Below are 17,897 nucleotides of genomic sequence, written 5' to 3'. Positions count from 1 at the left end.
GGTGATCATTGCTTCACATACCACAGTCATTATTTTATTATTTACTTTCACAAAAGAATGATCGAGACATTTATTAAGACGAGTGGGAAGCATGTGGCTGGGCAAAAAACAATGTGAAGCAAGAAGATCTAGGTATTCTTCGGATTTTGGATCGGTATTATTAGGAGTGATGTCAATATTGATATCACCAGTAAGGATGATATTGGGTATGTATTTGAGTTCAATTAATAGTGTGTCAAGAGTTTTAAGGAATTTCTCTGTTGAGACAAACGAGGGAGATCTGTAGATGCATACAAAGGCATGAGTTGTACCAATTTTTATAACCAGGCAGTCAGCATCAGCAAGATTGGGTTCATATACTGAGACATTAGACAAATTGTCGCGAACATACAAGACCACACCACTACTCTGATTTATGTGGTTAGAACTGTTAAAGATATTATATTTTTCAATTTTCGGCAACGCACCAGAGTTTTGAAGCCAGCACTCGGTCAGTATTATTAGATCATAGTCTATCGTCGTTCTACCAAGAAAAACTCTGAAGTCTTCAAAATTTTTGTTGATGCTTCTGATATTTTGTACAATAGCATTGAGGGAGTCATGACCATTAAATCTGTATTTCGGAAATTCTTCTGGATTATCGACCAAAACTGAATCACCAGTGGTGACATTATTGTCAACCTCGGTGAATATCTGATCCAAATTATTATCCATTATAACATGTACAGTAGAGATTGCATAGGTAGAAGAATTTTAGTCGATACTAGGTGTTTTAGGGTTTGGATTGAGGTCAAAATGATGGACTTATTTATGCGTTGAGTGGACTTTTGAGGAATAAAATAAAATATTGATATGATAAAATGTATATGAACGAGACAAGTGTATATTAGTGTAGATTTGTAAATATATAAATTCCTGAATGATATAATAAATGAAATTATACATACAATAATTATATGGTAAAAGATGCAAGCAAAAATAAAAATAGTTAAGAACAGAAGTAAATACCACAATTGTATAAATTTTCCCAAGCAAGATAGTCAGATTGAAGCTAAGTCTTCTATTTGAGCTAGTGAGTTAATAATCAATGCTGGTTGACCTTCTTCTCTTCGTAGTAGTACATTCCCTTTTGATGTCCAGCAATACTTAAAGGTTCCATTTTTCACGAGGTTCCGTCCCGCTGCCAAGATTTTTTTAGACATAGGCGTCAAGCATTCAGATATGTAAATCCTAGACTTCGTCCCGCCATAACCCACACTCTCAGTATTTAATGGATTGTCCTTATTATCGCCATTATATTTTTTGAAGGCTTTTAGTAGTATGTCCCTTTCTTTAGATTCTTTATATTCTATAATTATGGGTGCATTGTTTTTACCTCTTCTGTATATATTGGCATTATTTATCGGCTGGGTTTTTATTGTGGTACATATGTTGGTCACAATTTCCTTCAAATCTTCTTCATCTGCCCTGGGAACATTTCTTATTTCAACCATATTGTTGTTCACCTTCTTTTGAATACTATTTAGTTGTGCTTCCAGGTCACTGATACGTTTCATAGCTGTCTCATGTTTCGTTTCAAGGGCTTCTACTCTTCCAGTTATTTCTTTATAAGGTCCCAATATTGATCCCTGCGGCACACCCATAGTAAGAGGTGCTCCAGAAGACTCAGTTCCGTTAATACAAACTTTATATATTTGTAATTCGTATTTTTCGATATCGCTAAAGCCTGGTCCGTGAGCACGTAGAATTTTGTCCAATGATCCCACCCATCCTTATCGCTCGCGCGTAATTATATTGCTGTCGCGACTGTGCGACGCACGCCCGCAGTGAGTGTGCGAGCACGACAGCAACATAATTACGCGCGAGCGATAAGGATGGGTAGCTAGGGGTCATTGGACAAAATTCTACGTGCTCACGGACCAGGCTTTAGAAAAACTAATTGTTGTTTCAATGCCGCCGACCGCGAAAAGGCGAAGTTGTAAGTTCACGGAAGACTTGCAAAAAGAATTTCCTTTCCTGCAAAAGTGTTTAACACCTTCAGAAGTGCGTTGCAATAAATGTAATGGAACATTTTAAGTACACCATTAACAATTCCAACAAATCCTAAGTCTTATTGTGGATAGGGGTGGGTGTCCCGCATTGACTTATTATAAAGTTGGCCGCCTTATTTATGAGTAACGTCACACAGATGGGAGGAAGGAGCATTGTTTGTATAAAAGTAATTCATGGTTCCGTCTGCTACGATTATTTGCGTCGAGTATGCTATAGTTATGCGTGTTAGGTTCATGGGTAGAATGTATGAACCTCTAGTATTTCATGACCTCGCGATAAAAACGCGTCATCTGGAACAGCTCTTAAATACTCCATGTTTACTTCCAGGGCCGAGACAACAAGGAGAATGAGGATGAAGGTCCTGAAGAGAGCACGACCGTGGCCGAAGCCATCCGCTCTGTATTAGCGCCCAATAACCCGGTGTTTGACCTGGCGCGCCAGTCCTCCAAGATCAAAGCCGTCATGGACTGCCTCAGGGAAAACGTCTTCAAGAATAAAGGTAAATTACTGCCCCTGCACGAAATCATCTCGTTCAGCGCACGATATTGTCGAGTTATTACTCAATTTTAAGCCCGGTTTCCACCAATGCGGAGAAAGAAAGAAAAAATATTTATTTGACAACTAATAAAAAAAGTGGAGAGGAGCGGAGTCGAGAGATGTGTTTTGAGTATCAGTTCAGCTTCGGTGGAAATGAGAAGAGATGTGTCGGGTGGACTCATTTTTCTATAGAATTTGGCAGCGGTGGCCGCGCCATCATGTATCTCCCAGCACCTCGAACACCTGAAGACGTCACACGACGACGACACGTGACGAATCGTGACGAAGACGAAAGAAGATGTGTGCATCTTCTTTCGTCTCCGCTTTGATGAAAACCTGGCCTTACGTGGGAATCAAAGCCCCAATCTCAAATGGAACGAGGTCTGTTCTCTTCTTACCATGACCATGGATGTAAGGCCCGGTTTCCACCAAGGCAGAGCGGAGCAGAGATGTATTTGGAATAACCAATAAGATTTCATTATTTCCACTATTCTCCGCTCTGCGCCACGCCTCCGCCGCTGTCAAATTCTATAGACTTTGACAAGACAAATCGGGCCTAAGTTTCTTATATCTTTGAAGGCAAAGAATCATCTTGTCGACTTCTTACGCTAAGAAATTAATTCACTTTGCGTGCGATCGATCTACTGAGGAGATAAAAGCCAATTTTCCAACCTGACGGATACGACCTGCAAGCTTTCAAGAGGAGAGCGTATCTTCAACTTAAAGGCCGGCAACGCACCTGTAACGCCCCTGGGTCTGCGGGTGTCTATGGGCGACGGTAATCACTTACCATCAGGTGATCCGTCTGCTCGTTTGCCTCCTGAAAATAGATGACTTGGAACTTTATCTTAAACAGTTCAAATCTCGATATGAAATTGCACAGAAACAAATCAATGAACATGTACTGGCCACTTCCAAACTTGTTGACCTATGCAATTACAACACTGAGCGTTTTGAGTCCTTATCAAAAAAACAGTCTTGTAACTGTATTAATGGCCTTCAGCCCACTATAATACCAAAGTCTATTCAAACTGAGCCGGCGCAGGACATATTATTAATTGAATCCCAAACTAATGAAACTGCCTTGTCTAAAAAAATTAGTGATACCGGTAATGGAGGGAAAACCTTTATTTATTCTGATCAGCTTGGTCAGGGGTTAGGTTCTATGCTCAGGGAGCACCTGAATACACAGGTCTTGAATTATTGCTATCCAGGCAGGTTTCTGACAGAGATAATTTACGAAATTGGTAAAAACCAAGAATTAGATGAGAACTCCAATGTAATTATAATGTATGGTAATAGTTACTCTGTAGATAAAAAGAGTATAATTCAAAATATTGACCAACTATTAAATTTGCAAAATAGGTTAAAATTTAATATAATTTTGTGTACTTTACCCTATGTAAATTCAGGGTATAATCTAAATAAGATAAACAAGAACATATTTGATTTAAATATACTTATGTATAACTTGACTTATCGTCATAGCGACGCACTTTTACTTTTTGACGTAAATAAATTTATTTCTAGCTTTAAGTTGACTGTAGATACAATGTATCTCTCTAAAAAATTGAAGAATAAATTAGCCTCATTGTTTGCATACAATATTAAATGTAATTATATTCATAAAACTGATCATAGTGAGGGTACTAATAATTTGATATCTCAGTATGTAAATAGTAACAATATTATGACTGTACCTACTACTAGTTGTTTAAACTGAGGCACTCGACAAAGGCCAAGCCCGGAACATTCAAGATTGTTCATCAAAATATTCAAGGCTTGGCCAGCAAAGTCTTAGAAATAGAGCTATTCTTGAAAAGTTTTGATATTAATGTAATATGTATTACTGAACACTGGCTAAAGAAATATGAAAGCTCTTTTCATATAGATAATTATCAGTTAAGTAGCGCGTTTTTCAGGAAGTCTGCCATTCACGGAGGCTCCTTAATATTTGTGAATAATAATATTAAATATAAAGAACGCAAAGATGTAGTAGGGCTATCAGTTGAGCGTGTTGTCGAAATTTCCTGTGTCGAGCTTGAGAGTTACATCATTGTATGTGTGTATAGACCCCCTTCTGGGGACTTTGGTATTTTTGAAGCGGCTATTGAGGATGCTCTTAATAAAACTTGTAACAGCAACAAAAAGGTCTTAGTTTGTGGAGATTTTAACGTCAATTTACTAGATAGCTCATCATCATATTCTGTAAGACTACTTTCCCTTTTTCAGTCATTTAACTTGTTTAGTCAATTTAAGGAAGCAACTAGAATTACGGAAACCACAGCTACTTGTCTAGATAATATTTTCTCTAGCTGTGTCCCTGACAATAAAGCTGTCATACACAATCTTACGTCAGATCACTGTGGTATTAAAGTAGAATTTATTTGTAATAATTTGAATAATAAAAGTAAAAAAAATGCCGTATGTAGACCTGTAACCATTAGTCGTCTAGAACGTTTTAAAAATAATCTTGAAAATAAATTGCATTTAGTCCCGTATGTGCAGGGAGACCCAGATGCTCTTTACAATAACCTTTTCGAATGTATTAAAACCGAACATGACAAAGTTTTTACGGTAAAGCCATTAAAACCAAATACCAAATCAAAGTTTAGTGACTGGGCTACTAAGGGAATATACAAAAGTCGAAATACGTTATATGAACTTTATGGCATGAAAAAGTATAATAATAGTTTATCTTTTCTTGAGCATGTAAAAAAGTATTCAAAAATTTTTAAGAAAGTTTGCTTCATGGCTAAGTCTTTTTATATTCGGGACAAGATAGGGAACACCAGTAATAAAATAAAAGAAACTTGGAATGTTATCAACCGAGAGACTGGTAAACTAAAACCAAGAGATAATGACTTTTCTCTCAAAGTTCACGATAATTTGATATCTGCAGATAAAGATGTAGCGGAAGCTTTTGACAATTTTTTTGGGAATATAGCTTCAGCAACAACTGCCAACTTAAAGTCATCTCCCTCCGAGGCCGAAGAAATATTGAAAACCCACGTGACACCCTGTGACTCGCACTTCTCTTTTAAACATATTACTCCATTAGATATCACTAAAACTTTTAATCTTTTAAACGTAAAGAGTACAACTGATATCTGGGGCATCTCTGTCAAGATAGTCAAACACATTATTGATATAATTTCCCCACAGTTAGCGATAATATTCAATAATTGCATAGAGAAGGGAATCTTCCCCGACCTCATGAAACATAGTAGACTAATGCCATTATTTAAGTCTGGTAGCAAAACCGACCCTGGCAATTATAGACCCATTTCTATCTTGCCCGCTCTGAGCAAGATTTTTGAAAAAATCATACAGGAGCAACTTATGATTCACTTTGGCTCTAATAAACTGTTTCATAGTGAACAATATGGTTTCACCAAGGGTCGTTCCACCACCGATGCAGGGGTTGCACTACTTAAACATATCTTCGAGGCTTGGGAGAATTCTCAAAATGCACTAGGGGTCTTCTGTGATCTCTCAAAAGCTTTTGACTGCGTAGAACATCAAACGCTAATTCGCAAACTGCACTTTTATGGGGTAAAGGACTCGGCTTTGGATTTAATACAATCCTATTTAAACTTTAGAGTTCAAAAAGTTGACATAAATGGTGTTTTGTCTTCTGGGTCACCTGTGAAAATGGGAGTTCCGCGGGGGTCCATTCTGGGTCCATTCTTGTTTCTTATATACATTAATGATCTACCATATTTTGTTAAGGACTCTTGCGAAATCGTGTTATTTGCTGATGACACATCTTTGATTTTTAATATCGATAGAAGTAAAAATAACTTTGACGATGTAAATAATGCACTAACAAGAGTTTTAAGTTGGTTCACTACAAATAATTTACAACTCAATGCAAAGAAAACAAAATGTATAAAATTCTCTTTGCCTAACGTAAAAACAGTTAGTACACAAATAGAACTTAATAATAATGCAATCGATCTGGTAGACTCTACTGTATTCCTGGGAATTACCCTGGATTCAAAACTCCAGTGGGGCCCCCATATAGAAACTCTGGCGGGAAAGCTCAGCTCAGCGGCTTTTGCAATAAAAAGGATACGGTCATTAACCGATGTTTCAACAGCTCGCTTAGTCTACTTTAGCTACTTTCATAGCCTAATGTCATATGGAATCATGCTATGGGGCAAAGCTGCAGATTTTGAAACAATATTTATTTTGCAAAAACGTGCGATAAGATACTTGTATAAAATGAAAGCAAGAGCATCCCTTAGAGAATTGTTTAAAGAAATTGGCATTCTCACGGCCGCTTCACAATACATCTTAAACTGTATTCTATTTATTCAAAAAAATATTACTGAATTCAAAAAGAAAAGTGATATTCACCAAATTAACACTAGAAATAAAAATAAATTGGCTATACCCGCTTTTAGACTTAATAAAGTGTTTGCTACTTTTATGGGACAAGGTATCCATTTTTATAACAAAGTCCCTGATAAATATAAAGAGCTACCGTATAATAAATTTAAAGATATAGTTAAAGATCACATGCTTAAAAAAGCCTATTATACAACTCGAGATTTTCTTAATGATAAGTCATCCTGGGAGTAGGATTATGGTCCTCTCATGCTCGCACTAAAAAGAATTAAAATGAAAAGTAATGTATAAACTAATAATAATTTCTCAAATGTTATAGTGTCATGCTTCTCAATCTGGACTGTTACTTAGCTTTATTATTAGTTTTTTTTTTAAAGAGATAACTTGGAATTGTCATTCTCACTAAAATGTCTCTGGGGTGGTGGCGTAGTGAGGCGGGTCGTTACATTCCCTCTAATATGGTCGAGTGAAGCGATGGCTGGTTCACTCGTCATGTCTGTGAACAGGCGCTGCTTTCGGGGACTGGTCAATCCAAGTTATTCAAATTTATGTATGCGAGTCATTTCTACTAGTATCTTAATATGTAAGTCTAGAAATTAGCACGTCACTACCTTGTTTAATATACCACGCAATCTTGTATACCCATTCTTATAAGATACACCATACAAGAATGCATGGTAAATTCAGTGAACTGCTCCTGAATCGAATGTACCTACTACTACTATTTCTATTTATTTATATTAACCGGCAGACAGTGGTGACTGAGTTTGTTGCGGCGCTTCTTCTCAGCACTTGCCAAATGTTGGTCTCGAAGCGCTGGTAGGGTAAAAAGATTATGAGACATGTAGAGGCTCCTTAAGAGCAAAATGACGATTTGTAAGAACTATTTATTAGTCCAAACAAATAAAGAAATTTTGACTTGACTTGACTTGACCTGTCACATAAAAAAAAACCTAATAGTTATTTTCTGTCACCCAGATGAGAAAGCAGTAGTTGTGTCGCAGTGGACGTCAGTGCTCCGACTAGTGGAGCAGGAACTCAAGCGCATGAAGATCCGCAGCGTGACTCTGAGCGGGAACGTGCCCGTGGGCGCGCGCCCGCCGCTCATCGCCGCGCTCAACCAGCCCGGCTCCGGAGTCCAGGTACACACTATGTACTGGATGTACACACTATGTACTGGATGTACACACTATGTACTGGATGTACACACTATGTACTGGATGTTCACACTATGTACTGGATGTTCACACTATGTACTGGATGTACACACTATGTACTGGATGTTCACACTATGTACTGGATGTACACACTATGTACTGGATGGGATTTTTTTTCCAACGAGTAACCCTGTTACTGACTGCACTGTTAGTGAGCTGCCACACTGGCGGATTACAAGCGGATTCAAAGCGGAGCGGTGACTCGTTGCGATAAAACATTTTAAAGAGATGTCCCATCGAGTAACGGTGTTACTGTATGGGAGTTTTTTTCCCAACGAGTAACAGGGTTACTCGTTTGGGTGCGACTCGTTGGGAACAAGCGATGCCGGATTACCACCCAGGGCCGGATTTAGAGTCTATTCCACTTATCCATGGGTGATCAAAGGACAGCTCACGCGCATGAAGATCCGCAGCGTGACTCTGAGCGGGAACGTGCCGGTCGGCGCGCGCCCGCCGCTCATCGCCGCGCTCAACCAGCCCGGCTCCGGAGTCCAGGTCAGATACTGCCCCATTGGGCTACTCCACTTTGATCACCTGGCTTTTGATCCAGATCCTGGCTTTTACCCAGGTGATCAAAGTGGACTTCCAGCGACAATTTAGTGTCCTTTGATCACCCACGAATACGATGCACTGGGTGGACTCCAGTTAAATAGCGGATAGGCTCCGGAGTCCAGTAGGCCTAAGATGCGCGCCGCGATAAGCGGTTATCACGCCATTTTATCGATTTTGCCCAAAAAATTTGACGTCGATAAAAGTTATCACGGCGCGCATCTTAGGCCTACAGGTCAGACAACATTTTTTTTTATCCACAACGAGGAAACTATAACCACGATAGCCGAACGGTGAAGGGGTCGGAGTGGCCGACTCGAGATCCGAGGAACGCGGGTTCGAATCCCACCGCCGCTCGACTATTGTGGTGAGCCCACTCGTAACACAAGCATAATTAGCTTAACACGAGGGGCTAACGGGACTATTAGTAATTTGGGCAATACAAATTGCTAATTATCTTAAAAAAAAACTCTGTATTTGCACACCTGCATGCAGGTTGAATACTTGTACTAACATTTTTTGTAAGAAATTTATAACCTGTATTCTGGCAAATAAACGCTTCTTATCTTATCTTGGCCTGTATCTCACCTGATGGTAAGTGACGATCAGGCCGAAGGTGGAAGCGAGCTTCACCCGGAATCCTCAACCACGGAGGAACTGGCTATCTTACCTCTAACTGCCGGAACACAACAATGCTGTTAACATTGTTGTTATGGCGACAGACTTAGGTAAAATGGTGGTAGCTAGGCGGACTTAGAACAAGCCCTACCACCAACCAAACCGAACAGAAAAATCTGCCCCCACTGGGAATCGAACCCGGGACCTCTGCGTCTGAAGCAGGTGGTGTTACCACTAGACCACAGAGGCGGTGGTGGAACATGCCGGATTACCACTATTACCGGATTATTTATTTATTTATTTATTTACCTAGGACCGCATTTAGAATTTATTCCACTTATCCATGGGTGATCAAAGGACACCAAAGCTCACGCGCATGAAGGTGCGTTTTGACCAATATTTTGGAACATAAGAACGTCAAAATAAATAATTAAAAATGGTAGTTACTATGGTAGCCCGTAACCATCTTCTCGCTACCTTCATTACATCGTTGGCCTACGGAGTGGGAGGCTTGCCTAAACTACATTAATTCATGTTCGTAGACCTCACTCGCAAACTTTTCAGCTCTCAGCTCAGAGAACGTGTTCGAGGATACCTGAGATACCGATATCATGGCGACTCACTATTTATTTATTTGTTTACTGAGGAATACCAATACTTACTCATAAAGAGGTGTTGATTGTAATTTGTTTTATGTGGACCTGTGCTAGTACCAGACTGTAACCTGTGCAACTAAATAAATTGTCGCTGTGTTATTATTACACACATAAATAATACACTCTCATAAAACACACACTCTTACACATAAAGTAAAGACTTTCTTATTATTGGGCATATTATTAGTTTTTTCCTTTTTTTAGGGTTCCGTAGCCAAATGGCAAAAAACGGAACCCTTATAGATTCGTCATGTCTGTCTGTCCGTCCGTCCGTCCGTCCGTCTGTCCGTCCGTATGTCACAGCCATTTTTTTCCGAAACTATAAGAGCTATACTGTTGAAACTTGGTAGGTAGATGTATTCGGTGAACCGCATTAAGATTTTGATGCAAAAATAAAAAAATAATAATAAATATTGGGGGCTCCCCATACTTAGAACTGAAACTCAAAAATTTTTTTTTCATCAAACACATATGTGTGGGGTATCTATGGATAGGTCTTCAAAAATGATATCGAGGTTTCTAAAACATTTTTTTTCTAAACCGAATAGTTTGCGTGACAGACGCTTCGAAAGTGGAAAAAAGTTGGTCCCCCCCCCCCCCCTCTAACTTCTAAAATAAGAAAATGAAAAATCTAAAAAAAACATATGATGTACATTACTATAAAAACTACCAACGAAAATTGTTTTGAACGAGATCTAGTAAGTAGTTTTTTTTAATACCTCGTAAATCGTAAACCGCTTATTACCGCGTAATCTTTCATACTAATAACTTAAATAAAAAATAATAATTTTAATTTCATAAATCAATGGTACGGAACCCTCGGTGCGCGAGTCCGACTCGCACTTGGCCGGTTTTTTGTGTTTACAATTATATTGCTGTCGCGACTGTGCGACGAGCGCCGGAGTGAGTGTGCGAGCGCTACAGCAACATAATTACACGCGAGCGACAAGGATGGGTAGCTTGGGGTCATTGGACAAAATTCTACGTGCTCACGGACCAGGCTTTAGTATAAAGTGCATTTACAACGCCATTTAATTTCAAGCCTCGTACTCCAGTCCCCAAGAGACAGGTGTAACCTAGTTTGGGGACCACTAGCAATACTAAGTTGTTGCGGCCCTACTCGCGCCTCGTCATATTCTAATAGCAAAATCTACTTCTAATGTAAATGTCACATAACTTTTGTCAGTCAATACTTTATGTTGAGAACCATTGTATAAAATCACTTCTCTTTTGGATTCCGATCGAACAACATCGAAATTGTAACGTCTCAAGAATACAACGAAATAAGCAGTTTCCGAGTTTTATTTATAAAATTCCATCGCGTCTGCAAGGCGCGAACATTGGCGACCGTGACAGGACAATCTGGAAGATTAAGCCAAGGACACCTGGAGTCAGCCGAGCAGTGACGCAGCAAAAGTTTCACCTCGCAGCCTGGATTTCAGATAAGTGCCCTGATTATTCCTTCCTTACATCATCCCAACACCATTAAACCACACCTAAACCTTTTTTATTCCCGAAATCCTATCCAATTTAGTAAAAACTTTCACTTGTGCAAATCGTGTCTACCCCATAATTTTTATTTATCATTCTAAATATCATCAAATCATTGTAATTTCTCTTATTTTCAAGTAATTAAAGCCAAATCCTAATCACAATAACGTATCGCGCCAGTAGTTTCTCGGTTTTTAGTATTTTTTTGCCGAATATTTCAGTTATGCCAGCGGCCGACCTCAACGAGCCGGCTAACGGGACATCAGCTGATTCAACGCGTCAACACCGGCTTCCTAGCTGCCGTCGGGGCTGAGGGCGTGAGATACGTATTCTTTTTATTATAAATTTGTGTCTTTCTGGGGCGCGGCTTTGTAATTTTGATTGGAACTACCTCGCATATTTTTTTATCGTGTAAATTCACTAAATATTCTACAATTTATTAACTAAACGCATTTCAATATCGCAATATACATTTCAAAATAATATTTTATTAGCAATTTGATATTTTAATAACAAATAATGACTGATCCAGCCACTTTATCACCGCATTTGGCATCGAGGCATTCGATGTCAAAGGATTTATTAGTAAAACGTAGTTCAATCAAAGGGCAAATTACTAGATTTAAAAACTACTTAAGGCCGGGTAACAGAGAAAATGGCGAAAATGAGGTTTTCATTTTTCATTTTTGAGGTACTAAACAGTAAAATAAAAGGCTAAGATTTGTTTTGGGCATAGTTGAGGATATTTTCTAGGGCTATTAACGGATGGAAACACGATTTGATGAAGTTGACTCGATAGAATAAATTCCCAAAGTTACCTCTATAGGTTTTCTAATTATGGTTTTATTTTTAAAATAAGCGATTTGAGATTCTGAATCTTTTACTAAACTAAAGTTCAGAAATAACTTGAGGGCTTTTAACGGATGAAATTTTTGTATTGCGTCTTATTTAGTTACTATGTTAAAAAATGTGGAAAAAATCGCCCATGACGGCTTGGACAATCTCAATCAGTCGCGCGGTGGCGCTTACGGAGGACGGACGCGTGCCAGTTTTTTGGCCGTGACAGTTCTCGATTTGTCAATATTTTTGACAATGATGACTTTGATGAGTCACAGTATAATAATACCAGTGTTACTGGAGAAAGCTAAAATTTTTGATAATTAAGAATTCTGAATTTTGTCTACCTATTGAAATTTAAATCGTTGGCATCCTTTTAAACTAAGACTCTACTCATGATACATTCCTCAAATAAGAGACAAAACCAATGAGTTAAAATTACATTTTAATAGTACCTACATACAATCGTCTTCACTCTTTAGAAGAGCACACTGACACAAATAAATAATAAAAAATTAGGTCAGTGGGTCAAATATAGGGGCAGCTGCACGTCACTGAAAGAAGATTCTGTTTACTCGGCATCTGGGCTGGAGAACATGAATCCTTGCTTACAGATGCAGATGTAAATAGAGTTATAATTGGACAAATTTTACATGAAATGTTTAACAGAACTCAGTTAAAAGACACATACATGGAATACCAATAAGGTTGCGGAGGGAAGGTACCTATTATAAACTAGCGGCCGCCCGCGACTTCGTTCGCGTGGACCTCGTTTTACCCCCGTTAGATATGATGTTTTACCTCATTTTACCCATGTTGATAGATGGCGTTTCACGGTTTCCCCCGAATGAATATTTACGAACGTCATACCGTAGTTTGTCCAGTGCTGTAGATTTTAACCAATGACGATAGATGGCGCTTTTAGACACGTCTTATTTATTTATTGAAATTTATTTGCCACATATCGTCATAATGTTAATCTGGGTTATAAACAATAATACTGTAAAGTTTCAACAAAATCTGTTCAGTAGTTTTTGCGTGAAAGAGTAACAAACATCCAGACATCATGACATCCAGACATCCAAACTTTCGCCTTTATAATATTAGTAGGATATTTCACAATCCAAAGTAATATTTACTATTTAGCATTTACTTACAGTAAATATTAGTTTGGATCGTGAAATATTTAAAATAAAAAAAAGAATAAAACAAAATAGGGTTTCAAATTACCTATCTATAATCTAATATTATAAAGAGGTAAAGTTTGTGTGTTTGTATATTTGTTAAATTGTAAGGGGTAATCTTGGGATCTACTGAACTGATTTTAAAAAATCTTTCACCAATAGAAAGCCACATTATATCTGAGTGTAATAGGTTATATAAAAACCAAAAAATTCCACGCGGGTGAAGCGGCGGGCGGAAAGCTAGTTTATTTATAATTATGTAAGAGCATAATTATTAAAGTCGAAGTCAAACATTCTTTATTTGTGTGGACCTATATTAACGAGAGATTACAAGAGATTACAAGGCGTCAAATATTTCAAGAAAAAAATTAAAAACTATTATAAAGCTAAATTTTGCTCTCATGGAGCCTTTACCTACTCTGACAAATTAAGACTTAGAGAAGAAACTAATAATAAAACTATTTAACTGTCCTGCAATGAAAAGCTTGATCGGGTACAACACCTCAAGTTATTTCAGAACTTGATTTCATTAAAAGACTCCGAATATCAAATCGCTTAGGTATCTAAAGTCAAACGATTCTGAAATGTCAAGTGGACTAATGAATAACCCATTAAGATAGTAGCGCCCTCCTGTCAATGACATACCTGGAACGATAGAGTTTTGAACAACTAATAAAAATGCTTTGTCCTAAATGACTGACGGATATCGTAGAGACCTGAAAGTTGGAAGTTGTGTTCTTTTTATGACGTAGGCATCTCATAAGAAAAGATTTTCCGAAATGGGGTCATGAAATGAAGGGGGTGAAAAAAGGGGGCAAAGTTTGTATGGGACAAAGTGATACCTTGGTTCAATCTACTTGAAATTTAGTTTAACAATACCTTAATATAATTCATGAAAGACGTGTGGAACGGGTAGAAAGTAATTTTGGCAGTCATTTTCTTCGAAGTTGATATCAATACTACTTAGTGCCTTTGATTTAATTACTTTTTATTTTTACAAGTGTTTGAAAACTCCATTTCAGATTGTGTTCAATGTCAAGTGAAATCTCAAATTGAAATGTCTCAATCTCAATGAGAAGACTCTGTATTTATTCCTAGAATTCCCCAAACACCGTCAAATTACCCTTTCGAATTCAAGACAGTGCAGTTTCCCATCAGTCTGCTTCGTAATGACTATAAACAAAGCTCAAAGTCAAACTCTAGGGACCTCTGCTTAAACTCCCATGAGTGCACAGAGGTACGCAGGTAACCGCGTGTGATGCTCATAGCAATTTTCGATAGGTACAGAACCCCGTACATACGTCATATATATTATAGAAAGAAAACACCCAGACCAATACAAACAAATATGTTTCTGCAATTTTAGTATGATATTTTTATTTATTAATAAACAAAGAGACTGAACAAAATTGATGCGTACCTATACTGATTAATGTTATTAACCACATGCAAAGCTTCGTGAATTGCAACAACTATAATTAAATTTATTATCCAAGCTCTAAATCGTCGCTACTAAGAGTAACTTATCATAAAAAAAAATTTCAATCGCTCAAGCTCCCAAGGGCCTACCGATAGGTCGGGTGACGTAATCTTGAAATTCTTTAAGCCGGCGCAGAACTTCCAGAAGGTCGGGCGACGCCACGGCCACTTTGAACCGTGTTTACTTCTGCAGTTATATTTTATATTTATTCGATTCTAGAATATATTCCCAAAAAGTCTGAAAGGTGTTTTTTTTTTGTATCACTTGGATATGATTTCTATTAGAAAGTGTTGTGAGTGTGACGCTTGAAGGGAAGGAAGTCAACCTAACCTAACCAACTGCGTATTTCTATACTGTGTAGCTGGAAATTGTGGCGGGAGCTCTTTGACGCGCTGTTTTCGGCGAAGAATTGCGCGCGCAGATTTTGACAGCGCGAAATACCTACTTTAGAAGAAATACCAAGCCTTAAATAAAATTACAAAGCAGCCCTCGCTGACGACCATTGAGATTGCTGAATTGTCACTTAAGCTCAGCAAGTTCGAGGGTCAGTTGGCCAAATACGACGAGCTGCAAACTCAGATCGAATTAATAAATTCTGAAAATTTGGATTTTGAGATGGACGAGCGTGAACGCATTGAGCAAGACTTTATTTTGTGCATAGCTATGGCAAAGAGTTTCTTAGATGAACAAAATGAGTCGAAATTAATAAGTCAAGACAAGAAACGCCGCGAATCTTTATTTTTAGAGGCTCAATCTTTTGACGCAGATTCTAGTGTTCGCCTACCTCAAATCCAAATAGCCAAATTTGACGGATCATATTTCCGCTGGTTAGAGTTCCGCGACACTTTCACTAATTTAATTCATAACAATGAACGCTTGTCATCTATTCAAAAGTTTCACTATTTGATTTCCTATTTAGAGGGAGATGCAGCTCGTGTTATTTCAAATATTGAGGTGTCTTCTGCCAATTATAATGATGCTTGGCAATTAATTTGCCAGCGTTATAATGACAAAAGACTACTCATTAATCATCACCTTAAATCATTGTATAACTTGCAACAATCGACACGCGAAACTGAAAGTTCCCTACGATTTGTAGTAGATCATGTCACCAAAAACTTGCGTGCCCTAGCCAACCTAGGTCAGCCCACAGAGCACTGGGACACATTAATTATATTTTTCATTTGCTCTAAACTTCATAACCATACTCTCATAAAGTGGGAAGAACAACGTAGCAATTTAGGAGATGTTCCCACCTTAGAACAATTTAAGCAGTTTTTAATTGACCGGGCACACATATTAGAATCTACTAGTCGTAATCAATATAATAATAATTCTAACAACACTAATAATTACGTAAAATCAAATGAAAATTCAAATTTTAATAGCAATAAATCTACTTTTCAAACAAATTCACATAATGCAACTTTAAATTCCAATATTAATAATTCACACGTCTGTATTATTTGCAACAAAAATCATAAAATATTCGACTGTTCAATTTTTAAATCAAAATCAATACAGGATAGGTTAGTAGACGTTTCTAAATATAAGTTATGTTCGAACTGTTTACGTCAAGGACACCCGGCCCGCGAGTGTCGTATGGGTCCATGTAGGCAGTGTAACGAGCGACATAACACACTATTGCATTCAGTTGATGCCACTAAAGCCAACAATGCTCAAATACAACCATCGGAATCCATTGTCAACTTCTCTAAAGAAGAAAATACACATGTCATTTTGACTACTGCCCTAATAGAAGTCGCGAATCCAATAACTAAAAAGGCAACTTTAGTTCGAGCCTTATTGGATTCAGGCAGTCAGTCATCTTTCATTACAAAATCATTGCAACAAAAACTATCATTAAATTCTAATCCAACTTCCATCAATGTCATTGGAATTGGAAACAACTCAAGCTCAGTCAATGAAAGCTGTGTTGTTCAACTAAAATCCACTCGTCATAATTACCAAACAAATCTAAATTGCTTTGTTCTTGACGAGCTCACAGGAGTTCTTCCAAAGTCTCCAATTAACTTAAACCAATTAAAATTACCCAAAAATATTAAATTAGCAGACCCTGATTTTAATCAGCCAGGCCCTATCGATCTTTTAATAGGCGCAGATCTATTTTGGGATGTTCTAATATGTCAACAAAAATCATTAGGAAAAAATAAACCGAAACTTCAAAACTCTAAGTTTGGCTGGTTAATTGGCGGTTCTATTAATTTATGCATAAGTAATCAACTGCATTGCAATCAATCTTTAATCTATAAAAATAATTCAATAATTAATTTATCATGTTCTTTATCAAAATTCAATTAAATTAAATAAATAAATCACACTATCTAATTTTACATTTGAGAGCATTCGTAATATTGTGCATGCTAGCTCGCACATTCTCCTAGTGGCAGTGAGATAACGATCTGGCCAACAAAAGGCAGACTTGTCTCCCGGAGCACTGTGCGCCAGTGCGTTCGGTGCCGACGCGTGCAAGGTACAACATTCATATCTAAAGTGAGTGTTGCAAATCGTAGGGGACGCGATGCTCGCTTGTCGCAAGTGTTACTTTTGTTTATTCATTTTATTTTAGATACAAATTCATTTGGCAGCTGTAATTGAGTTAACTTACTATATTTTATTCCCCACTGACAGTATTTTTCTATGCCGCTGAGGTCAGCCAGCGGAAGTATTCCTACTCAAATTATAAAAACTACTTATTATTTACATTTTAACATTTATTTATGTATTTATTTATGTAACACGGCGCGCCCTTTTATTTACTTCGAGCGACAAGCGCCGAGCCAGCCACTACGTCACAGCGAGATCTACGCGCGCGCGCAGCCGGTTTACCCTGCCCCGAGACCCCGCACGCCGCCGCGTACGTCACACGCGCTCATCGGCTGGCTATAAAAGGCGTGCGAGC

At 38.0% G+C, this 17,897-nt stretch overlaps 1 protein-coding gene across 1 annotated transcript in view; it reads left to right on the top strand.

Annotated features, from left to right (window-relative positions):
• The window catches only part of LOC135080842 (uncharacterized), a 67,211-nt gene that overhangs the window by 43,991 nt on the left and 5,323 nt on the right, over positions 1-17,897 (top strand). The window contains exons 29-30 of the mRNA XM_063975566.1: positions 2,380-2,551; positions 7,921-8,084. Coding sequence (XP_063831636.1) covers positions 2,380-2,551; positions 7,921-8,084 — 336 coding nt within the window. The remainder of the gene's footprint in view (positions 1-2,379; positions 2,552-7,920; positions 8,085-17,897) is intronic.

Source organism: Ostrinia nubilalis, chromosome 18 (genome assembly GCF_963855985.1).
Source record: "Ostrinia nubilalis chromosome 18, ilOstNubi1.1, whole genome shotgun sequence".
Lineage (NCBI taxonomy): Eukaryota > Metazoa > Arthropoda > Insecta > Lepidoptera > Crambidae > Ostrinia > Ostrinia nubilalis.
The sequence above is the reverse complement of the archived record's forward strand: the minus strand, read 5'-3'. Positions and strand labels throughout refer to the sequence as shown.